The 24,159-nt window shown below is 43.4% G+C and overlaps 1 protein-coding gene across 17 annotated transcripts in view; it reads left to right on the top strand.

Moving 5' to 3' along the window:
- Positions 1–24,159, top strand: part of SYNE1 (spectrin repeat containing nuclear envelope protein 1) — a 365,857-nt gene that overhangs the window by 285,296 nt on the left and 56,402 nt on the right. For all 17 annotated transcript variants that reach the window (XM_064169493.1, XM_064169494.1, XM_064169498.1 and 14 more), the window contains 13 exons: positions 1,302–1,502; positions 2,174–2,347; positions 2,478–2,609; positions 5,140–5,336; positions 7,487–7,619; positions 7,986–8,168; positions 9,931–10,080; positions 10,742–10,918; positions 13,778–13,933; positions 18,288–18,443; positions 19,180–19,350; positions 21,804–21,937; positions 23,269–23,473. In XM_064169493.1, coding sequence (XP_064025563.1) covers positions 1,302–1,502; positions 2,174–2,347; positions 2,478–2,609; positions 5,140–5,336; positions 7,487–7,619; positions 7,986–8,168; positions 9,931–10,080; positions 10,742–10,918; positions 13,778–13,933; positions 18,288–18,443; positions 19,180–19,350; positions 21,804–21,937; positions 23,269–23,473 — 2,169 coding nt within the window. The remainder of the gene's footprint in view (positions 1–1,301; positions 1,503–2,173; positions 2,348–2,477; positions 2,610–5,139; positions 5,337–7,486; positions 7,620–7,985; positions 8,169–9,930; positions 10,081–10,741; positions 10,919–13,777; positions 13,934–18,287; positions 18,444–19,179; positions 19,351–21,803; positions 21,938–23,268; positions 23,474–24,159) is intronic.

The following is a 24,159-nucleotide window of genomic DNA, read 5'->3' as shown; positions in this document are numbered from 1 at the left end:
GGCATCCTGGCCTGGCTCAAGAACAGTGTGGCCAGTTGGACAAGGAAGGTTATTCTTTCCCTGTACTTGGCAATGGTCAGGCCACACCTTGAGTGTTGTGTCCAGTTCTGGGCTCCTCAATTCAAGAGAGATGTTGAGGTGCTGGAAGGTGTCCAGAGAAGGGCAGCAAAGCTGGTGAGAGGCCTGGAACACAAACCCTATGAGGAGAGGCTGAGGGAGCTGGGGGTGTGCAGCCTGGAGAAGAAGAGGTTCAGGGGTGACCTCATTGCTGTCTACAACTGCTTGAAAGGAGGTTGTAGCCAGGTGGGGTTGGGCTCTTCTCCCAGGCAACCAGCAACAGAACAAGGGGACACAGTCTCAAGTTGTGCCAGGGGAGGTCTAGGCTGGATGTTAGGAGGAAGTTGTTGGCAGAGAGAGTGATTGGTATTGGAATGGGCTGCCCAGGGAGGTGGTGGAGTCACCATCCCTGGAGGTGTTCAAGAAAGCCTGGATGAGGCACTTAGTGCCATGGTCTGGACTGGCTAGGGCTGGGTGCTAGGTTGGACTGGCTGAGCTTGGAGGTCTCTTCCAACCTGGTTGATTCTATGATTCTATGAATACAATTCTCAAAACCAAAACAAGAAAATCCTGCTCAGATGAAGAAAAGAATCTGTTTTCCTCACGCGTTTTGTTGAGCTGTCCGAGATGAGTAGCGGCACATGGGAACTGATGGGCTTCTTCCTTGTGGCTCATTTTGGGAGCTGACAGTATGGGTGCACTATGAAACACATGCTGCAGATTCTCTGCACTTCACTGTTTTGTACAAAATAAATTGCTACTTTAGGCCTGATTTGATTTTTACTACAAGTTAAATTGCATTTATCTTGCTTGCCTCTTGTAGGCTACTGGGGCAGGAGAGGAAAACAAATCTGGCTTTGAGATGCCTGTAGTCTGTAACCATTATGGAGTCCATGTATAAGAAACGAAACGTAAACAGCATCTGCAGTGTGTGGAAGCCACACAGCAGTCTGAATTTTGATAACTTAAGCCCAGTCAAACTACTTCTTTTAAGTAAGCCTTTGGGGTTCTGTTTTGTTCCTGAATGCATGCACTTGAGAGTTACAGTCTTGGCTTAATTTTAATCTCTGTAACAGTGAATTGTCAACTTGTCAATGAAATTGGTGTATCTGCGCAGCTCTTTTGAGCTGGAAATAGAGGTTATTCTGCTAATATCACAGAGAAACACAGAGACAGTGAGGTTGCTTCTAGGAAGATGTGCAAGGTGTAAAACAGAATCACCACTTCTGTTCTTTAACCCGAAGGAGAAGTACGATGAGCTGATGATGATCATTGCATCCAGACGGAGTGACCTGAATCAGAATCTGGCCCTTAAGAGGCAGTACGAACGAGCTTTGCAGGACCTGGCTGACCTGGTAGAAACAGGCCAAGAAAAGATGGCTGGTGACCAAAAAATGATTGTTGCATCTAAGGAAGAGGTTCGATTGCTACTTGACAAACATAAGGTAAGAATCTGTGATGTATTTCAGGAGTAATCGTGACTGTAAGCAAGTTCACAGCAAATTGCTAGCCTTTGGTTCCCAAAGGTTCAGAAGCTTTTCAGGACGATGGGCCAATATTAAATCAGGGTGTATTAAAACTCACTGTGTTTAAATTGGAATCAATCACTTGTTCCATCTTAAGGACCTTCAAATGGTCATTGAGAGTTAACCCAGGTAGGTTATATTTTCTTTCTTACTCTAGTCACAAATTCCTATTCTTGTCATCGTGCTATGTAGCACTTTTGCCTACCACTCAGGGCTTTTTCCTTCCAACAGAGCTTGGTTATGCTAATAGCATGCACAAATCATAGCAAGACTTTTCCACATTTTTTTAATTTGAGTTTTTTGGTGGTGTGTATCTGAGCTATGCTTCTATTGTTTATGGAACAAGAGTTGGGATAGAATTTGTGTGGAAGGTTGACCACTTCTTTTGTTTAAAAAGGCCTTTGTTCTTTCTAAATTGTATGCTGGGCTTTGTGAAACAGTGCAGTGAAAAGTTTATCTAGTCTTAATGTCTACACATACTCAATTTCATTGCTATTGCCTTAAAATGTTTATTTATTGGTATGAGTAACAACTGCATTTTCTCTTTTCTGTTCTCTCTTTACTCTCTTCCTCACGTCCACATTTCTCAGGATTATTTTCAGGGGTTGGAGTCTCACATGGTCCTAACGGAAACACTCTTCAGAAAGATGAGCAGCTTCTGCCTCTTGAAGGAAACTCAGTCACAGTCAGAGCTAATGTCACAAGCATCAGCTGTATTAAAGCTGGCTCATAAAGAGGGTGTGCAGCTGGAGTACATTCTAGAGGTGAGAAGCTCTGTGATCTTTTCAGTACAGCTACTGTAATCAAATGTAGCTGTAGGCTTTCAGGTGGAGAAAGCAAATGATAGAAGTTCTGGGTATCCCCACCATACCCATGGACAATTTGTGCTTGCAGACTTGGGTGCGTCTGGATGAAGATTACCAGGAACTTACCAGGCAGCTTGAGTCTGTTGAAGGTAACATTCCTGCTGTTGGTTTGGTGGAAGAGACAGAGGACAGGCTTGCAGACAGAATTACACTTTTTCAGGTAGGTGCTTTTTCAGCATCCATTCTTTAACAAAAATTGGATGAAAGAGGCCTGTAAAGGTCACCTAGTCCAAATTCTCACTTGAAGCAGGACAGTTGCCGTGGGCTGAATCAACAAAGACTTTGGAAACATCCAGTGAGGGGAGATCCCACAGCCAAGCTGGGAACTGATTTCAGTGCTGTGCAACCTCCTATAATGCCTCTATAAAGCCCAATCTAAACTTTCAACTTGTTGCCATCATCCTTTTTGTGTTATGTGCACTACTGAGGAGCACTTACCTCCATCATCTTTTTCACTCTACTCCAAATAGTGGTAGGACTTTGTTGGACTGGCTGTTAGCCTCCCATTTATCTGTCTGAAACAAACACACCTCCTTCAGCCTCTTTTTAAAGGACACTTACTCTAGGTCCCTAAATGTTATAATAGCTGTGCACCAGGCCCTGACTATGTCTTTTCCTTGAATTCAGTGAGAGGTTGGGGCAGAGCCAGTTGTTTTCAGCCCTGATGTTAGGTCAGTGCTGTGATTTGCCTAATTCATGATGTCTTGGTTATGGAACATGCCAGCCTCAATACACAGTTTGCCCAAGGTGCAAAATTTTCACTTCTTCTTCATCCTCTCTGTCATCATCTGTGCCACTAATGAATGTGTTTGGGCTCAAACATCAAAAGTCTCGGGGGGGATTCTGCCCATTACAGGCTGCTAACCAAACATCAAGCCTTTGGTCACTAGTGTTTGAGTGATGCAGAGCTTTCTTCCCATTTAGCAGTCCATTCATTCAGCCCGCACTCTCTCCCATTCCACAGGAGGGTCCTGTGGGAGACTGTGTCAAAGGTCAGAGTTAAGGCAGTCTCATCCACAGAGACAGTAATTTTGTCATGAAACTCTGTCAAGTTAGGGAATCCAAGCTGAATATTCCTGATTATCATTTGGTCCTATTTATCCCTGAAAAGGATTCTAAGAGGATGACCTGCACAGAATTTCCAGAGTAAGGTGAGGCTCAACAACCTGCAGTTGCCCAAACTGACTTCCTCCTCAAGCACAGCAAGAGCTCGTAGTTCAAACAGAGGTTTTCTACCACATCCTGTTTGTTCGCTCTTGTTAAAAATGAGACTTCTGCTCTGGTGTTCCATCATTGCCTTGTTGTACACCAGGCACTTAGGCTGTTGGTGTGTTGGGTGGCTTTAAGTTTTCTTGGTGTGCCTTAAAGAAAAGTGTGTGCCAGTTCTTCCTTGCCAGCTTTTTGTCAGATTTTGGCCTACTTTGAATCTGTTACACATGTTACCAGACAGCTTTCAGCTCTTGCAACGGTATGAGGAGCACTTAAGCAATCTAGTGTGTGTGTGGGGTTTATTTTGGTTTTGCTTGATGCCTGATCCTAATTAATTTTCCTCTTTTGTTTCTCTTGTTAGTTACGTAAATTAGGTTATTCGAATCCGTAATGGTAGACTGTGCCAAGCACAACTTTAAGTTTTGTTTTTTCTCTCCCAGTGGCCCGATGTAGGTTACAATTTTGTTGCAATTAATTTACAACTACCTTCGAATTTTGCATGCTGCTGTCTAGGAGTTGCATATTTATTTGTGTCTATATGTTAAGTGTAATTACGCACACATACACGAACTCTGTTGAGTTACTAGAGCTCTATTTGTGTGAGAGAACATGAGAAGAGCAGCATGAGACTCCTGATTTTGTAGACTTTATCTTCAGGTTAGTTTCAGCAGAATTGAAAAATGGGCGTGCATGTGCATTTTGTGCTTCAGCTTAGGCAAATGTACAGGCATTTTAAACCCCAGCACTACTTACATAGTGATAGTGGGACTTGGCAGGTGTTTTTGCCCACGTAGCCAGTTTTGGTTACTCATCTACAAGGCACCATTTAAATGAGCTGTTTCTGCTCCATGTAGGATTCAGGGTAAGATTAGTAACAACAGGCTTTCCTTTTTGGTACTTTTTTGCTTTACTGTGCCATAACAATTGGCTTCTCTGTTCAGGAATTTGGATAGGTGGGGTGATCTTCTCTTTTGTGACCATGGATAATGGGAGGGCAGAACAGTAAATGAAGAGTTAGATGATCAGAAAGCTGAAGATAGGCAGTGAAGAGGCTGAAGCCACCACTGTTAATAACTTGATACTGGACACATTTAACTTCCACTGCAGTAGTTTTCATCAGATGGCAGATCAAGTTCAGATGTTTTGATCAGTTGCTCTCAGAAATGTTGTTGTTCCATGAAGATTCTTTTGAAACTGTTTGAGATTCTTTTTCAAGTACAAAATATATACTCAAAGGAGGAGTTCATCACAAGTGGGTATCAATACTGCAGTAAGGGTTTTTGTGGCTGCATGTGCAGCTTTTGAGAAGGCTATTGCATGAGAGTTCTCAGGAAGTTCCAGACCTGGAGCAGAGGAAAAAATATGATATGCCATGATGAAGTTACATAGGCTACAAAATGCAATAGATGGAAACTACATTTTGAGGAGGTGTGGTAGGATAGACCTGCAGATCTGTCTAATCATGTCCTCTTGCATTACAGCATCTGAGATGTAACCTCACTGATTACCAACCTAAGTTATATCAAGTTCTTGATGATGGGAAAAGGCTCCTTTTTTCTGTTAGCTGCTCAGATCTTGAAAGTCAACTGAATCAACTAGGAGAACGCTGGTTGAATAACACCAGCAAGGTTACCAAGGAGCTTCACAGGCTGGAGACAATACTGAAGCACTGGACGAGGTAATGCTCGTGTGGTGAACTACATCAACTTCTTAGCCTGCACGTTTCATAGCAAAGTCACTCTGAACCCAGAACTACTGGATTTGGCATTTGAAAGCACTCTGAGATTCATGTGATACTACAGAGTAGTCAAACTAACCTACCAGTGTTCCATGGAAGTACTTTCATACTCTGTGATAGGACATGTGCCAGGTAACAGCTGGTGGGAGGGATTCAGAAGATACCATATTTAGATTAGTAATTTAGAAGCCACATGAGCACACAGGTTGATGAGAAAGGATGTGTGCTTTGCTACATAGAGTGAGAAGCCTCAGCATCTTGCTGGGGCATTGCCACTGCTGAGTTCTTGTTGCTCTGTGTCATTGCATATAAGGGAGCTTTTAGCTGCCTTTACTGATGTTCATATGCTACTCTTGAAGTGAAATTTCAAAGTGGCCTGTAAATTTTGTCTGTTATTCATAATAACCCTGTCTTCTGGAGAGCAGCCAGGAAGGAAGGGACCTGAGGGTACTGGTAGATAGTGGGCTGAAGATGAGCCAGCAATGTGCCCAGGTGGCCAAGAGAGCCAATGGCATCCTGGCCTGTATCAGGAGCAGTGTGGCCAGTAGGACAAGGGAGGTTATTCTTCCCCTGTACTCAGCACTGGTCAGGCCACACCTTGAGTACTGTGTCCAGTTCTGGGCTCCTCAATTCAAGAAAGATGTTGAGGTACTGGAAGGTGTCCAGAGAAGGGCAACAAAGCTGGTGAGGGGCCTGGAGCACAAACCCTATGAGGAGAGGCTGAGGGAGCTGGGGGTGTTTAGCCTGCAGAAGAGGAGACTGAGGACACACCTCATTGCTGTCTACAACTACCTGAAGAGAGGCTGTAGCCAGGTGGGATTGGGATCTTCTGCCCGACAACCAGCAATAGAACAAGGGGACACAGTCTCAAGCTGTGCCAGGGGAGGTCTAGGCTGGATGTTAGGAGGAAGTTGTTGGCAGAGAGAGTGATTGGCATTGGAATGGGCTGCCCAGGGAGATGGTGGAGTCATCATCCCTGGAGGTGTTCAAGCAAAGCCTGGATGAGGCACTTAGTGCCATGGTCTAGTTGATTGGCTAGGGCTGGGTGCTAGGTTGGACTGGATGATGTTGGAGGTCTCTTCCAACCTGGTTGATCCTGATTCTTGATTCAGAAGCCTTTTGTGAGAGATAAAGGGCTTCTATAATTAAAGGTTATGTGGAGACACTCAATCTGACGTCTCATTAGTTGCTTGGCATTTGAAATGATATGGAAATGGTTTCTGAAAGGAAAAATATTTTCTCTGGGATGCCCTGTGCTAAAGATTTTGGAAGATTGAGCCTTCTGATGTGTGTGGCATAAGGTGCTGTTACAGTTTGCCCAAGCTGATTTGTAGCCTAGACACTAGTCCTTCATTAATCTAGTTCTTCCCAAGAGCTGAAGTGAAGGCACTGTTAGGAACTGTAGGTGTAATGGCTAACATGAGAGCTTCCTGATGCCATGCTTGTCTTTGAAATCACATAGGTCTGAACTTTGACAAAAGAAACTAAGTATTATTATTTTACACACTGCATACAGCATTTTTCTCTAACACATGGAGAAGAGGCTGCTCAGTTGGAGGCAAAAAGTGCTGTGTTCAGTTCTGGGCCCCCCAGTTTAGGAGGGACGTTGAGATGCTTGAGTGTGTCCAGAGAAGGGCAATGAGGCTGGGGAGAGAGGCCTTGAGCACAGCCCTACGAGGAGAGGCTGAGGGAGCTGGGATTGGTTAGCCTGGAGAAGAGAAGGCTCAGGGCAGACCTTATTGCTGTCTACAACTACCTGAGGGGTGGTTGTGGCCAGGAGGAGGTTGCTCTCTTCTCTCAGGTGGCCAGCACCAGAACGAGAGGACGCAGCCTCAGGCTGCGCCAGGGGAGATTTAGGCTGGAGGTGAGGAGAAAGTTCTTCCCTGAGAGAGTCATTGGGCACTGGAATGGGCTGCCCGGGGAGGTGGTGGAGTCGCCGTCCCTGGGGCAGTTCAAGGCAAGGTTGGACATGGCACTTGGTGCCATGGTCTGGTCTTGAGCTCTGTGGTAAAGAGTTGGACTTGATGGTCTGTTAGGTCTCTTCCAACCCTGATGATACTGTGATACTGATGACTGTTTCGTTTGTACAGGTATCAGAGTGAATCAGATGAGCTGACACGTTGGTTACAGTCTGCCAAGGAGCGGCTTGAGTTTTGGAGCCAGCAGTCTTTGACAGTTCCTCAAGAACTGGAAACAGTCCGAGACCACCTCAGCTCCTTTTTGGTAAGTCATTCACCTTTTTCTTTCCAATTACAGATAAACAGTTGTGCAGTCATATGCTTCTACTTTTTATCATCACTGAAGTAGTGAGTGTGTGGGGGCAAGAAAAAAGAGATCTTCTTCCGTAGGTGGGCTGTGTTCAGGACAATGGTGTGTAGGCAGAGGAAGCAGTGCTTTGCTATCTGCAGTGATTGTAAAGCTTCATGATTCTAAAAGGAAAAATGGATTGAGGACTGAAGAAAACTTTTGTTCTCGCTTGGTCTGAAGTAGGGCAATAGAAAGTACAAGTTTCTAAAGGGAGAGGAGGCTATTTCTTTAAGCACAGTGAACAAGTAGTTGATGATTTCCACAAAAATGTTCTGCTTGCAGGAATTTTCAAAAGAAGTGGATGCTAAATCATTCCAGAAATCTTCTGTCCTGAGTACTGGGAACCAGCTCCTCAGGCTGAAGAAGGTGGATACAGCGGCATTGCGTGCAGGATTGTCCCACATTGAGAGTCAGTGGACAGAGTTGCTCGCACAAATACCAGCAGTACAAGAGAAGTTGCACCAGGTAGGCCTTCAGTATTGCAGAAAATTCAGGCTGTGTGGTTGGCCTGGCCTTTGAGAGGTGATTGCTCCCGAGCTCGATTTAGCCATCTGAGGCAAGGTAGGAGTATTACTTGTGTTGTAAAGTGGGAAAGTTTACACTTCACTTCAGTTCTTGTCTATCAATACTGTCTCACACCAACTGATGATTGTGTCCGGCTTGCACAGCTATGTCTGTTAAAATTGAACCCAAGAACAGATCATGGTGATAAGACCTTTGGAACAAGGGAGTTGGCATCTCCGTACTCTGTCAGATTTGGATGGTGGTTCTGGTCAAGTCAAATAAACTGGGTTCAGGTCTGCACAAGATACATTTAAAATGTTGTGCAAGGTTCCCACTAGTGTCTGTAGGAGCAAGAGGGGTTTGGTTGTTTTTTAATGCTGTAATACTGAAATTAAAGAATTATTCTGGTTTAGAAGTCAGATTAGTATAAAGTTGTTAAGAGGTTGTCAGTATAAGCTGTTGCATCAGTTTACAATTTGGAACGTGCTTAAATGTAGTTATATCATCATGATTTAGAGGTAGAGAGTAAGAAATATTAACTGACTACTTCAAACAAAATAATGTCATTCAGCAGTTCACTGGACAATCTTGTGACGCAAAATATATGTGTCTTACCTAAAAACATAGCATGCAAACACAGAGCATCATATTCATGGACCACAGAATATGTCCAGGTAACCAAATGGAAGCAAGCACAACTGCTGTTGACAGGACCTGCTTTTAGGGAAAAAATGAAACAGAGCGTGTTCAAGATCAGCTGATTCAGAAATCACCCCACAAGAGCAGCAGAAAGTTGTTTTACACGAGTCTATTCAATAGTCATTTGCAAGGACAGGAAGAACGCATCATAAAGTTGATCTTGTGCATAAGCCAAATGCAGAACTACAGAATGAGAATGAGGAACATTTAAGAAGCCAGAAATGGAATCATTGAGTTTGTTCGGTTTCTTTGTATGATGAATAATAGACATAAGAAACTTTGAATGTGATACTTTCTTATTTGCATGCTTGCAGTTATACAATATATCTCCTTCTACAGGGTTAACCCTCCAAGGGGAGTGACCTTGAGCCTGACCCTAGGTGGTCTTGACCCCTCCCCAGGGGTGGGTCTGAACACCACCAAGTGATGGTTAGCCCACTCCCCCTTCTTGTCTAGAGGTCCATAAAAGCAGGGGGACTGCCTGTTCTCATTCCCTGCCTCCCTGCTGACCAGCATCACCATCCTGCTGCTGGTTCTCTTTGTTCTACCACGTGGCTGTCACCCACGAGGCAGACAAAGCCATCACCATCAAACTCGGGTTGTGTTTACACATTTTGTATTCGTGTTCCCTTCCCTGTACCTTTGTGGCTTCCCTACCTCAGATACCTTTTTAATTCATTGTTAAACTTTTCTTCTTTTACCTTCCAAATGGAGTGAGATTCATTTATTTGGCTGTGCTTACCTTTCCTCTCTCTACATCTAACCCCTTTCTTTTGGGAAAGAAGAGAGAAGAGGGAAGGGAACTCCACAAATTGTTATTTGGTTCTATCAAATACATTTGATAGAACTGAGACACTCCTATTAAAACATTTTTTTCTTTATAAATGTCAATGATATGTTAGGAATGTAGAATAACCTGGTAGTAAGAGCAGGTGAAAGCAGTGAACTGTGATAATGCAAACCAAGGAATTCTTATCCTTTTTTTCCCCTTGCAACGCACATTTTGAATCTGTTCTCTCTGTAGCTCCAGATGGACAAAATTCCTTCTCGCCATGCTATCACTGAAGTTATGAGCTGGATTTCCCTAATGGAAAAGGTCATTCAGCAAGATGAAGTGAACATAAAAAATGTAGTTGGGCAGAAATTAATTCAGGATTATGTTCAGAAGTACAAGGTACTGAGTAGAAATGTTAATCATTTTCTTTTTAAATGATCCCTATTAAATATACAGCGATATGTAAAGTGACTTAAGGAAAAGACAAAAGAAAAGCAGCCTTACATTTTGAAGGGGTCAGGATTGTACACCTTGGAATTGGGTAATAGTTGTTCATTCTGAAAGGAAGCAAAAATCACTTTTGCTTTGCTTTTTCTTTATGGCAGGTATGTATTTTATAATATGGTTACCTTAACTCCCAGGTCAAATCACTCTAATTCTTGGCTGTTATTCTTACTTGTGTGTAAGAATTTCTGTCTTAATCTGTGTTTGCACTAAACATTTTGAGACTAAAGTGAAAAGGCAAAAAATACATACCTGGGTTTCATCAACCTGCTACTGACGTCGCTATCAATCCTTCTACAGAGGATGTTTTTTTGGGGGGAGGGAAGTGGGAGGAGAAGAGTCAGATTCTTTATTTCAAAGGCAATGTATTGCTCCTTGTTTCTCAGTGTTTAGGATAAGTTAGCAATAGCTTTAATTGCCAATCACTTAGGAAAACTCCTTTTTGCTAACTTGTGGCAAAGGTGTAATTTTTGAACATCTTCCCTCTGTTTGGCAGGAAGGTGAGACATTATGGTACTTCAATTCTGATTTGGTTTATTCCCTTCTTTTCTACTAGGGCTTCAAGATCGATTTAAATTGCAAACAACTGACAGTGGACTTTGTGAACCAATCAGTGCTACAGATCAGCAGCCAGGATGTTGAAAGTAAGCGCAGCGACAAAACTGATTTTGCAGAACAGCTTGGAGCAATGAACAGACGTTGGCAGATCCTGCAAGGCCTGGTGACAGAAAAGGTAAAGAGGAATCTAGCTGCCCTATGGTGCTCTCAGAGTGTGTAAAACTGTAAGATCATAATGGTTGGAAGCCTCCACAGGTCATCTGCTTCAACCTCTTACTCAGAAAGTGCTTACTTTACAGCCGGATCAGACTGCACAGGGACTTGCTGAGCTGAGTTTTGAAAATCTCCAAGGACAGATCCCACAGCTTTTCTGAGAAGCTCTTTCCTGTGTTCATCCACACTTGGGAGGGACAAGTATTTTGCCTTGCACCCAGTCAGAATTTTCACTAGCTGCAACTTGTGACTGTTAATTCTTCTTTTTCTGCTGTTTGTACCTGAGAACAGTCTGCCTTGTCTTCAGTATACCTCTTTGTGAGGAGTGAACAGCACAATGAGATGCTTCCATTGCCCTCTTTTCCACACACTCAACGATGGCAGCCTCTCCTTGTGTACCATGTCCCCTACCCTAACAGCCTTATTGGTCCTTTACAAGTTTGCCTCCCTTGCACTGGAGGGCCCAAAATGGGTCACAGCTGTCAAGGAGAAGAAAGGAACCATTTCCCTTGATCTGCTGCATGCACTTTCAGTAATCTAATCTAGGAAACAGTTGTCCTTCATCAGCACAACTGCACACTGCTGATTGACTAAGAGCAAGTCACCAGGAGCAGCTGCTTCAGAGCTGGCCTGGCCGAACAAAGAGGGATCTCAGTTTACAGGGGGGTTCCTGCTGTTTTCCCTTGGCAGGGAAATGCCAGGGGAGCAGAGGGACCCACCAGGAGCTGACAGCTTTTGCAGGACAGGTTGGTGAGGCCTGGGTATTGCCAGGACAAAGCTGACCACACCCATGCCATTAAAAGAAGCCCTGAGGGAGCACAGCAACCAGGTTGCTGGGCACTGAGCAGGCAGATAGGGCATGGGATATCAGTCAGGGTGTGGTGCAACAGTTCACACAGGAGGGTGCACAGGGAAGGTGCTAAAGCTTAGCCAGTTCACATAGGAAGTGATGGTATCTGAGCCCTGTGCCTGCTGGTTCTGATTGAGCTCTGGTGGGAACACAGTGCTGTACAGGTGTCAGACTGCAGAGTGTGCACCGCTTATGCCAGGGGCAGATGGCAGCACTGAGTATGCTTGTGGAAGGTGTGCCCAGATAGAGGAGCTCCTTCACTTAGTAATGGAGCTTCAAGAGGAGGTAAGTAGACTGAGGGCCGTCCAGGAATGTGAGAGAGACTCTTGCAGTCACACCCTGTCCTCCCTGAAACATAGGCAACAGGCAACAGGAGTTGATGATAGAGTGAACTCCCGGTCCCCTCTCTGCCTGACTGCATGTGGTGACTTAGAGGATATCAGGAAGTGGCAGCAAGTTTCTGCCTGGTGCAACAGGCAGCTGTGTCTCCACAGTAACTCCAGTGAAGGGTCTTATGAGATGTGGCTTTGGAAACTGGCTTTGTTTACTCTGGAGAAAAGGAGGCTGAAGGGAGACCTTACTGCTTGTTTACAGCCAGCTGAAAGGAGGTTGTAGCAGGATGGGTCACAAGTCTCTTCTCTCTAGCAACAAGTAGTAGAATGAGAGGGAATAGCCTCAAGATGGCCCAGAGGAAATTTAGACGAAAATTTAGAGGAAACTTTTTCACTTAAAAGCTTATCAAACCCTGGAATAGTCTCCCCAGGGAGGTGGCTGAATGACCATCCCTGAAAGCGTTTAAAAGTCACATAGATGTGGTTTAGCACCAGAGTTGGTAGGGAATGGTTGGACTCAGTGATCTCATAGTCTTTTCCAACAGAAAGGATCCTGTGATTCTAAGGCAGTACCTACCATAGCCCCTGGGTCCTTCTATCTTGTATCTAGCCTGTACTGTTGCTTGAAGTTATCTTGTCCTAGGCACAGGAGTTAACATCTGTATTTGCTGAATGTCGTGAGTATTGCTGAGCCTGTTTCTCCATCTTGTTGAGGTTTCTCAGAGTGGCAGTCCTGCTCTCCAGTGTATCAATTACTGCTCCCATATCAGTGTCACCTATGCTTTCAGCACAGTCCATGTTGTTCCATGCAGCTAGTCCAGGCAAGATTTTGCTTTTCTAACTCAAGTCCTGCATGGCCAGGCCATGTTTTGAGACCAATTCTTTGCAATCCACTTTCTGTGAGTTTGTCTTTTTCTGTGACTTGAGGAAGTTGTCTTTGAGGATCAGTTTCCTGGATTCTTCTGTCAGTACAGTTTCCCAGGGGATCATGCTTACCTGAACACAAAGTGTGCTATTCAGACATCTTCAGTCTGGTACTTGCTTTCCTTACTTCACTCACAACTGTTTCGTCATCACTGTGTCCAGGGTTGCTGTTGACCATCACAGCCCACATCCTCAACCAATTCTGACTGCAGCTAGTTAAGATGTCTCATTCCTTAGAACAGAATATTTTATGTGACTGTTTTTAGTGGGAACACTGCTGTTTCATATTCTGCTCTGTTTTTTAAGGGATTTTTGTTTGTCTGTTTTGGTAGTTTGGGTTTTGGGGCTTTTTTTTGTTAGTAATAGAAGTGCCATTTGCCCTTGAGTACACCTGGAGCAGCCAGAAAAATCTAAGTAACTTTAAAGCAGTCCATTGACAATGCAGGTAAGATAAATCTCATCTGCTTTACCACAGTTAAAAGCAAGGAATATGAAAAATATGTTTACATGCTTCACAAAAATGCTCTGGCAAAGGGTTAGTTTCTTTCACTGTGTCAAAATACTTTAATATGTTATCTGTTAAACATTTGAGCATATATGCTGGTTTTTTTTTTTAGTTCTGAAAGCATTGAATTCCAAGAAGACACTCAATCATCATTGGTCCTCACTAATTATTTCACTGAACCAACAATTAATTTTTATTTTTTTTTTGCAGATCCAGATGTTGGAAAGTCTGCAGGAGTCCTGGACAGAATATGAAACCAATGTGCAGTGCCTAAAAACATGGTTTGAAGCCCAAGAGAAGAAGCTGAAACAGCAACAGAAAATTGGAGACCAGGCTTCAGTTCAGAATGCTTTGAAAGACTGTCAGGTAATGGCACCTTGTAAACAACAGTATTTTCTTACCAGCAACGAGACACACACTTGATAGAGCTCTGTAAAACCTATCAGTGAAGTCTATGATGGAACTCCCCTTCAGAAAGGGAAAGTGCAAGCAATAAGGAATGAGGAACAATGATGTCCCAAAGGTGTTTAAAACCAACCAAAGCCATTATTGTCTTTGCATTTTGTATTAAAGCATGGACATCTCTAAGCATGCCAGTCATACTGAACGAGGTCATCAGAAGAGTGTGTTCCTATTCTTGGCTAGCCAGTCTTCAGGAGCTTGATGTCTTAAACACCATGCTTGCCTATCCAAAACCTTCACCCCTCCCTGTTTTTCCATGTCTTGGTATTGTGTTGTTTCTTCCACCTGATGGATTGCACCTGAAAACTGCTAGAATCCAAGAAGGTTTTATCCTTTTATTCACAATCTGTTAGGAATCACTGTTGGTTTTTTTCTCTTTTTAAAAATACTGAACTACCCAGACAAGGAGATAGTGCTGGATTCTCTTTTCCTTCCAGAAGACTGAAGGAGAATCATGATTCTCATCATGGGATGAGTCAAAGTGCAGACAAACATAATTCATATGAGTTCAGAGCCGCCTTGGTTTTCCATGCAGAATTCCTTCAAGGACTACACAGCAGGAAACAGAGTATCACTGTACATCTTGCTCAGAGTAGTACACATTTAAATAGTTAGAAGCTTGCTTTTGGAGCTGGCAGGCTAGATATCCAAGCTTATAGCTATATAGACAGAACAGATTTTTCTGAACTTATAAACAAGGACTCTACTCTGCTATCAGGTAATTTTTACTCCGAAGTATTTTGTTCTAGAAGCTACCAAATGTCACACCAGATCAAATGTGTAATTAAACTCTGTCAGGATAACTGTATGCCAAAATTCTTCATGCTCTCAACTCCCTTATCTCTTGAATAGCCATGCATGTAACGATTGTGAGGAATATGATCTAGGTTTAAAGTCTTCTTAAACAGAACAGTTAGAAATCTATTCAAGTGTGTAAAAGAACATGATCTATAGCCACCAGTGTACTAAATCCATCTTTATTTCTGTTGGCTAGACCAGATATTAAAGTAAATTTTTAATCCAAAGTTCCTGACCTGAGTTTTCAAACCAGTTGCAGGGCTTAGTTTCAATTCAGGTATCTTTATTATTGCAGCACAATAAACCCATATGACTGTAGCAAAGGTAACCTAGCATAGCCTGACATAATTGGCAGGCTGTGGTTGGCTGAAGTTCAAAACTAAATCTGATTTATCACCTTTGTGGTTCCTTTTGGTCAGGGAAGTTAGCAAATCATAGAATCAAGCAGGTTGGAAGAGACCTCCAAGCTCATCCAGTCCAACCTAGCACCCAGCCCTAGCCAGTCAACCAGACCATGGCACTAAGTGCCTCATCCAGGCTTTTCATGAACACCTCCAGGGACAGCGACTCCACCACCTCCCTGGGCAGCCCATTCCAAAGCTAATCACTCTCTCTGGCAACAACTTTCTTCTAACACCCAGCCTAGACCTGCCCTGGCACAACTTGAGACTGTGTCCCCTTGTTCTGTTGCTGCTTGCCTGGCAGAAGAGGCCAACCCCACCTGGCTACAGCCTCCCTTTGGGTAGTTGTAGACATCAATGAGGTCAGCCCTGAGCCTCCTCTTCTGCAGGCTGCACACCCCCAGCTCCCTTAGCCTCTCCTCACAGGGCTGTGCTCCAGGCCTCTTGCCAGCTTTGTCACCCTTCTCTGGACATGTTCCAGCATCTCAAATGCACTTAGGAAGCCAGTTATGAATGGCAAGACTTTGATCAGCAGCATTGCATTGTTTTAGAAGTAACTGTGCAATGTTCCCGGGTATCCAGTTCAACTAGTACAGAAGCTGCAGTTTACCAACCAGTGTTAGCTGCTGCCTGGTGCCATCACAGATCAGACCCAGTGATGTGTCTGTAATTCAGTTGTGAGTTTAAAACCATGACTGAGAAAACCCTTTTTCACAGAGAACCAGAAATATTTGTTGTTCTTGGTACTTGAGGCTTCTGTCTTTTATATATTCTGAATTTTTAAACAACCTTGTGCCAACTTAATGCCATTATTCAGTGTTAAAAGCAACTTTCTGGAAAGTCAGGTTTACTATGTACAAATTAGAAGTATTTGCTTTGTTTTCAGCTGGTGTAAAAAACAACATATATTACTCCAAGGATGTGGTCTGGCACAAGATTATTGCAGGAATTCTAAAGAAGTGTGACCTAATACAGCAGAAAAGGCTAAGAATAAGCAGCACAGCAGAAATGGTCTCCTGTGTTTATGGGCAAAAGTCTGCTGTATGTGTGCAGTGATAAATTCTGTTAGTAGCAAGTGTGTGCAACGCTTGGCAGAACTTGTGCCAAATGTTCTCCCTGATATCTAAAAGGAAAGTCTGCTGTGGCAGTGGTCTGCTTGTTGTTTGCACTCATAGGCAGAGCAGTTTACTGAAAGAGCTAAGTTTTGAGTTTGCCCAAAGTTTAGGTGTGCTTTCTTGCCCTGGTGATCCATCTCTCTCAGAAAGGACAGACTTGCAGACAATTAAATTACAGCCTGATGTACTAAATGGCATAAGGGCATCACATGGCTCTCACTTTGCAGTCACGAAAGCTGCTTTGTCTCCAGACAGGTAGACACAAATTTCCTCTGTCCTGAAGCCTGCAGCCATACTTGGCGCTGCTCAGGCTGGCGTTTGCCCTGCCTGGAAGTGCACAGCTACCAATTGAGTTAGAGCTCTGCAGGACTGACCTGCATTTCCCTGCAGTGTGACGTGAAGTGACGCAGGTAGTTTCACAGTATCACAGTATCATCAGGTTTGGAAGAGACCTCACAGATCATCAAGTCCAACCCTTTTCCACAGAGCTCAAGGCCAGACCATGGCACCAAGTGCCACGTCCAGTCCTGCCTTGAACAGCTCCAGGGACGGCGACTCCACCACCTCCCCGGGCAGCCCATTCCAGTGTCCAATGACTCTCTCAGGGAAGAACTTTCTCCTCACCTCCAGCCTAAATCTCCCCTGGCACAGCCTGAGGCTGTGTCCTCTCATTCTGGTGCTGGCCACCTGAGAGAAGAGAGCAACCTCCTCCTGGCCACAACCACCCCTCAGGTAGTTGTAGACAGCAATAAGGTCTGCCCTGAGCCTCCTCTTCTCCAGGCTAACCAATCCCAGCTCCCTCAGCCTCTCCTCGTAGGGCTGTGCTCAAGGCCTCTCCCCAGCCTCATCGCCCTTCTCTGGACACGCTCAAGCATCTCAATGTCCCTTCTAAACATGTTTCCTGGTTAGGAATGGCCTTCTAGGAGCATGCTACATGAGTCACAGTTGCTCAGAGTCTTCTTGTCCTCCCTCCTTCATTTTGTAACTTCATTCTCATACTGTTGAGACGTGAGGCAGATCACAGTCAAACAGTACCTACTGGAGCTTCTGCCCTTCACTGGTTGGTAAACCATGATAAACCCAGTAAACTCTGAATCGGCATTTCTGCGACCAGTGTAGGGTCACATTAAGGCATACACAATGAGGGCTTGCCTGAAGCAGCAAAACAAGCCACTACCAAGTTGTCTTGGCCTCAGTATTTATCTACTCAGGCCTGTTTTCTTCACTTGTTTTAGTGCCAGCTGTTCGTTTTCTTCCCCTTTTCTTGCATTACTGCGTGGGAACGCTGAGCAGAGCAAAATGCTGTCAGGCTCCTTACTGCTTCCCAATAGCACACAACTGTGAGGAGGCAATCAGGAAAGTTCCTGCAGTCTGTTGCTTGTTGCCATTGGCTGGACTCCAGTGAACTTGCAATCTAGAAAAGGAGGAGGCTCGCTGTCCTCAGGCAAGGGGCTTTGCTAGGACCTGGCAGGAAAAAAAAGGCTCCACTTCACGTGGGGAGGCATGACAAATTGATGTTCCTTAGGAAGTCATTTTGTCTTTTTCCTTGGATGGCAAAATTCTTTTTTTCCAGAGGTTTGAGCCAGCTTTCAACTAATTAAGAAGCTCTCTCAATGTTCTAGGACAAACCAAGCCACACAACAATTTTCCCATGTATTCAAGCAGCTGCCCTATTTTTAATGAGTTCTGGACTCTTTCATGAGAGCAAAAGCTTACACAGAAGTTTAATGGAGAGGACATGCTTCTATTTTAATTAAAGACAGACTACTGTGCTTTAAATGGAACATAAAACAATACTTGAAATTTCTCATGAATAGAAGTCTGTGCTTGCAAACGTGGCTTTCCTGTTTGCTAAACTAAGGAGCTAATGGACATCTTTTCCACCTCAAGGCATTTTCTAACCAGTTAAACAACAATAGTCAAATACCTTCTTTTTCATTTCAGGAATTAGAAGAATCAATAAGAACAAAGGAAAAAGAAGTAGAAAATGTAGAGCAAAATGGTCTTTCTCTGATACAGAACAAGAAGGAGGAAGTCTCTTCAGCTGTTATGAATACACTGCAAGAAATTAACCATTCCTGGGCCAATTTGGATCACATGGTAAAAGAATCATCAAGAGACACATTACAGCTCCAGAGAGGGCATGAGGGAAAGGGGAAGCTAGCAGTTTGCAGCTTGTGGATTTCTGATCTGTTGTAGGGGCAGAGATTCTGAATTGTGTCCATTTCCATCCTTCTCCAATTTTGTGTGTGTGTTCTGCATAAAGTGGCTATAATATTTCCTATTTCAAGATCTCTTTTATTTCTTGTAGTTGAAGCTCTATAGATATTTCCTGATATTTAGTGGAAAAGTTCCAAATTATCTGTAAGGAACTACCTTTTGAAGCTCAGAGGTTTCACAGAATGAGGAAGTAATCAATATTCATTGTCATTATCCAAAGCTTGATCAACGTTGGTCCACCTTCTCAGGAGGAATGTAATGTATTAGTGCTGGCTTCTCTGTTGACTCTCATAGGCTAATTTACCTGCCTTAGAGACAAAGGTTTCAAGTCTTAGGCAATTTCTGTGGATCCCACTTTGAACCAAAGTAGAATGGTCTTGACATCTTCCCAGTCCCTGCCATCCTAACTTCAGAAGATCAAGCAGAACTTGTTGCTGTACCCAGTGTAAGCCTGGATGATGGTTTTGCAAAATCTTTCTTCTCCCAACAGGTTTAAGTTTGTTGAACTGGAAGTTTACAACTTTAAAAAGTGAGAAAGAATTTAAACAAGACCCAAATACCTTCCAAGCTTTCCATTTACTTGTGGTTTTTTTTTTCCCCACCTCCCTTTTCCTAGGTCGGGCAGCTGAAGATACTGTTACAATCTGTTCTTGATCAGTGGAACATTTACAAAGTGGCTTATGAAGAGCTGAATAGTTACCTGACAGAGGCCAGATATTCTTTGTCCCGTTTTTATCTTCTTACTGGTTCTTTGGAAGCGGTGAAAGCCCAAGTTGACAACCTTCAGGTAAAAAGAGCACTATGCCTTCTGACATACTGGGGCTGAATTCAAGCATTAATTTTGTCCCTCATTGCGTGGATGCAGATATTTTGGCTTGTAAATTCACTTGAAGTTAAGGGGAAAGTTATTTGTTTGGAGGGTGCCAGAGCACTGGAACAGGCTGCCAGCAGGAGATGTAACGTATTCTTCTCTGGAAGTTTTCAAACCTGCCTGGATACATTCCTGTGCAAACTGATGCAGGTGTAGCTGCGCTAGCAGAGGGGTTGGACTAGATGACCTCCAGCGGTCCCATCCAGCTCCTACCTTCCTGTGGTTCTAGGTAGCTGTGTAGCAGCCCATTAAAGTCATGTGTTAGTGAACCACGTTAACAGAGGGATGCTGCATTGCTAATTCTGCAGAAAAACAACGTGGTGATGCTTGAGTTCTCTTTGTATTTTTGATGCCATTCTTTAAGTTCTGAGCCTTACTTGTTAGATTGTTAGAAGTTTTTAACTCATGCTACTAACTGTTGCAGGCCTCTCTGCCTGCTATTTCTGCTTGCCATCAGCCCACGCTAAACAAGTCCATAAAACAATATGGCCCCGGCCCGTCGCCAGGGTCTCCAGAACGATTCACTATGAATTATGCTGAAGCCAAGTTTATTGATCATGACAGCCTGAATTCATGCACTCAGCCAGTAGAGCACACACCTACACATTAGCATAATGAGTCAGGGGCGGCCCACCACATCTGCATAAGTTCACACCTTGTTATTCTCATTAGCGAGGTACGGTGCCCAGCTGCATGTGAGAGCCAAGGTCTGTTTTTACAAGCATCTGCCTGTTGTCACTTCTCTTCACTCCGTTCCCATGGCAGTCCTGCACCTGCACCTCTTCTGCATTCTGCATTCCCACATCTAACCATTAAAGCTCAAGTTTCTCAGTCTGTCGGGCTGTTGAGGTAGTGGAGCATGTTGAGATCAGGTTTTAACACACACACACCTACTAGATGGTTACAGTAGCCTGAACATCAAAGAAAATGTTTAAAGAGCTGAAATGTGTGTGTAAGTGATTTTTTCTGTTTGCTTTTGTAAGAAAAGCATGAAATACAATCAGACTCCTGTTACACAGACATTAACATTACTTGGAATTAATTTAAATATAAGTTTGTTTAATGTTCTGTTACATGGAATAATCTTTGAAATAAAAAGAAAGTTACTGTCTTTGGAATTAAAAACAATTAGGCAAACATTTTCACTTATGGGAAATTGCATTCTTAGCATTTACCAGAAAAATTAGCTTTACATTGTCACTTATATATTTTCATGTCATTTGAAGTCCAGACGTAGCTAAAGCCAAATTCCCTAACAACAAACAACATTTTTCAGACCAAGAAAGAGAGGCTGAGGGAGCTGGGGTTGTTTAGGGTGGAGAAGAGGAGGCTCAGGGGTGACCTCATTGCTGTCTACAACTACCCAAAGGGAGGCTGTAGCCAGGTGGGGTTGGGCTCTTCTGCCATGCAACCAGCAGCAGAACAAGGGGACACAGTCTCAAGCTGTGGCAGGGGAGGTCTAGGCTGGATGTTAGGAGGAAGTTGTTGGCAGAGAGAGTGATTGGCATTGGAATGGGCTGCCCAGGGAGGTGGTGGAGTCACCATCCCTGGAGGTGTTCAAGAAAAGCCTGGATGAGGCACTTAGTGCCATGTTCTGGTTGACTGGCTAGGGCTGGGTGCTAGGTTGGACTGGATGAGCTTGGAGGTCTCTTCCAACCTGCTTGATTCTATGATTCTAAGATTTAAAAAGCATCGGTGCATTTTTTACAGCCACTTTTCCAGGTTTTATTAGGTGACAGAGAGGACAAGTCAGTGAAACAATAGGTATAGAAAATTACTCTTTTTTTGCTCATTCAGATTCTGACTCCACTGTTGAATCAGGTTGATATTGCTGGGCTGCTCAAATTACAGTACTATGCACACAGGTATTTAAGACTATAAAAGAGAAAAGCACTTTCCCTGCCAGCAGTACTTCAGATGGATAAATTAAAAAGCAAGAACCTTTTTTTTCAGAGTGAAATACTTTTATGCTGTTGCTTTTTTCATCTCATTCTAAACAGCAAAATGCTATCTGGTTAATTGTCTTCTTCCACCAGTGAAGTTTATATTTCTGGAACAGTTTTGTGCACTTACTTCTTTTGTGCAAGAGTACTTAGTTAGAATAATTGCTTCTGCAGGGTTTTTATGTTTTGTGAAAATATGAGGTTAAACCCTACATTTCTGGTGACAAATTGATATTCAGTGAAATGAATCTCTAGCAGTCTTTATGTTAAATAACCTTCTATTCAGATGAGAGACACATGAAACAAAGTTTGCATTCGAAACCTGTGTGGTGTAGCTGATACTACTTTGAAACGTTTCCGTGTCACGCAGTCGTGATGCCTCACGTAGATTTGTGGGGTTTATTATAATCATTCTGTCTGTTTCAGAGCCTTCAAGAGGAGTTGGAAAAGCAAGAAAATAGACTACAGAAATTTGGCTCTGTGACCAATCAACTGCTGAAAGAATGCCACCCTCCAGTGACTGAAACACTTACTAACAATTTGAAAGATGTTAATATGAGGTAGAAAATGTCTGTGTTGAACTTTTCTTTCAGTGGTAGATTTGCTTTATTCACCCAATTTTCCATCATTTCTATGTCTGTTATGTTTTATTATGAAGTCTAGAGACTTGGGAGGCTTATGAGGACAAATACTGTCATTCCTCTTGCAAAAGCCAGAGCAGGACTGTTTCATTTACTGCTGTTACTAACTGAAATGTTATTTTTGCCAGCAGTGCATTTGGGCATTACTGTCAGCAGTTTTGCTCCACGCATGGCTCCTAACCGAGATCATTTGTAAATATCATGCTGGAAAAGAAAACTGCCCTTAAAACGCAAGAATTGAGTCTGAGAACTTTGTTTGTTTTTACATTGCTATTTCTAGTTGTTGGAAGGACAGGATAGGCAAGAAGGGCTGAGCCTCACCAGTAGCTTAGTGAGCAGCTTTCCTAGCTTGAGTCTGGGCCAGAACCCGTGCAAGAGTTTACTCAGAGAAGCTACAGAAAGGCAAAAACTGGTTTGGTGGAAAGTTAGGGTGTTTTTTTGTGAGAACACAATTATATCAGATTTATCTGAATCCATGGCCCATGGTGCCCTAGAACCTGAGCGTGGAGGGAGGGCTTTTTCAGCCCATTTCAAAAACAGCTCATGCAGGCTTTAACGGGTTTGGTGACTGATGGTATTTCACTGGTTTTGTCATGGAATAGTTGACCAATACTGCCGTTTCCTTTGCCAAGGAAACAATGAGGTGATCCGATACATACCAGTGCTTTTGGGAAATGTACTTGTTTCTGTTTGCTGCTAGAGCCAAGAATTCACAAGGGGGTTAGGTATTTCATTAGATAATAAAGCCATAAAAGCTTAAAATAGGTCTAGGAGTATTTAAAAGGGACTTATACAGAGCTTTACAACTTTAAATATTCTGACAGGATTTGGGAAGAAATTTTACTAGAAGAAATGGCTTCTTGTTTCCACCTTTTAGGGACCTCTTAGGCCCTTGCAGTAGTCTGTTAATAGCAGTTAACAATTGGACGTGGATGCTCTGTGCCCTGAACCAAAGTGTGCTAAGTGGAAATAGCAGGAAGGTCACTTTGAAAAGTGCATTCCAGCTGACCTAAAGCATTAATGTACAGCATCCAGGATGTAGCACAGATCAGACCTGCTGCCACAGATCAGAACAGCCTGTCAGCACAGGGCTCTTTATTCCTTTCCCTCCCTCCTCCCCAGGTGTCTGGGTCTTGATTATTACAAAATTTGTTAAAAGCTAAAATATCACAGGAAACAGCAGCAAAGGAGGGCAAGGATAGTTCTCATGGAGGCCTAGGCATTGATCATTCATCCAATCTTCTCACCAGGTGGAACAGCCTTATGCAGGAGGTTGCAGAGCGGCTGCGTGCCAGTAAAGGCCTCCTTCAGCTGTGGCAGAGGTACAAGGACTGTTACCAGCAGTGCTCCTCCGCAGTCCGTCAGCGGGAAGAGCAGACCAGTGAACTCCTCAAGACTGCCACCAGCAAAGACATTGCTGATGATGAAGTTACTACTTGGATTCAACACTGCAATGTATGTTCAGTTAAGCTTTGCAGTTTTTCACGTGTCTGGGGGACACAAATCACAAGAGGCTCTTCATTACTAAGCTCTATATCTGGTGTTTTGGAGACTTCTATACAAGCACTTTCCTTCTTTACTGGTGCATCTAAGGCATGGGAGACAACTTCACATCATCTAGGCAAATCCCATGAGTTTCTCGTACTTCTCTTGGCATCTCTCTGCTGCTTGTTATGGTGATGATGCAGAAGCTTGTATCTAAAGTCCTGTAATTCAACCTGAAGTCCCTGCTCATAGAAGAGATTCTTGTGTGAGAGGATATCTCTACCAAATCTCTTGAGTTCCTTACAAGAGAAAGAAGCACAAGATTTTGGGAGTGTGTTTCCACCGGTCAAGACAGTTCACCTTTTCTAACTATGTGTGTTCTGAGAAAGTCTTTATCCTTCTTTATAGAAGGACACTATTCACTCTGAAACCTTGAGATTCTTCCTTTTTCAATATCTCAAGGCAGCAAGATAACTTATCTGCTTTCTGTAGTTCTGTTTGGGTTTTTGACTTTATGCTAAGTCAGTGTTAAGTGTCATCGACCAAAAAATGAGAATTCTAATTGTCTTAGTGTAAACCAAACAATTGCAAGGAGAAAAATGAGCACATGAATGAGCATTCTGAGCATGTGCTGCCATAATCACCTGTATTGGTAG

Source organism: Pogoniulus pusillus, chromosome 31 (genome assembly GCF_015220805.1).
Source record: "Pogoniulus pusillus isolate bPogPus1 chromosome 31, bPogPus1.pri, whole genome shotgun sequence".
NCBI classification, from domain to species: Eukaryota; Metazoa; Chordata; class Aves; order Piciformes; family Lybiidae; genus Pogoniulus; species Pogoniulus pusillus.
Note: the sequence above shows the minus strand (reverse complement) of the source record. Positions and strands in the feature narration are given on the sequence as shown.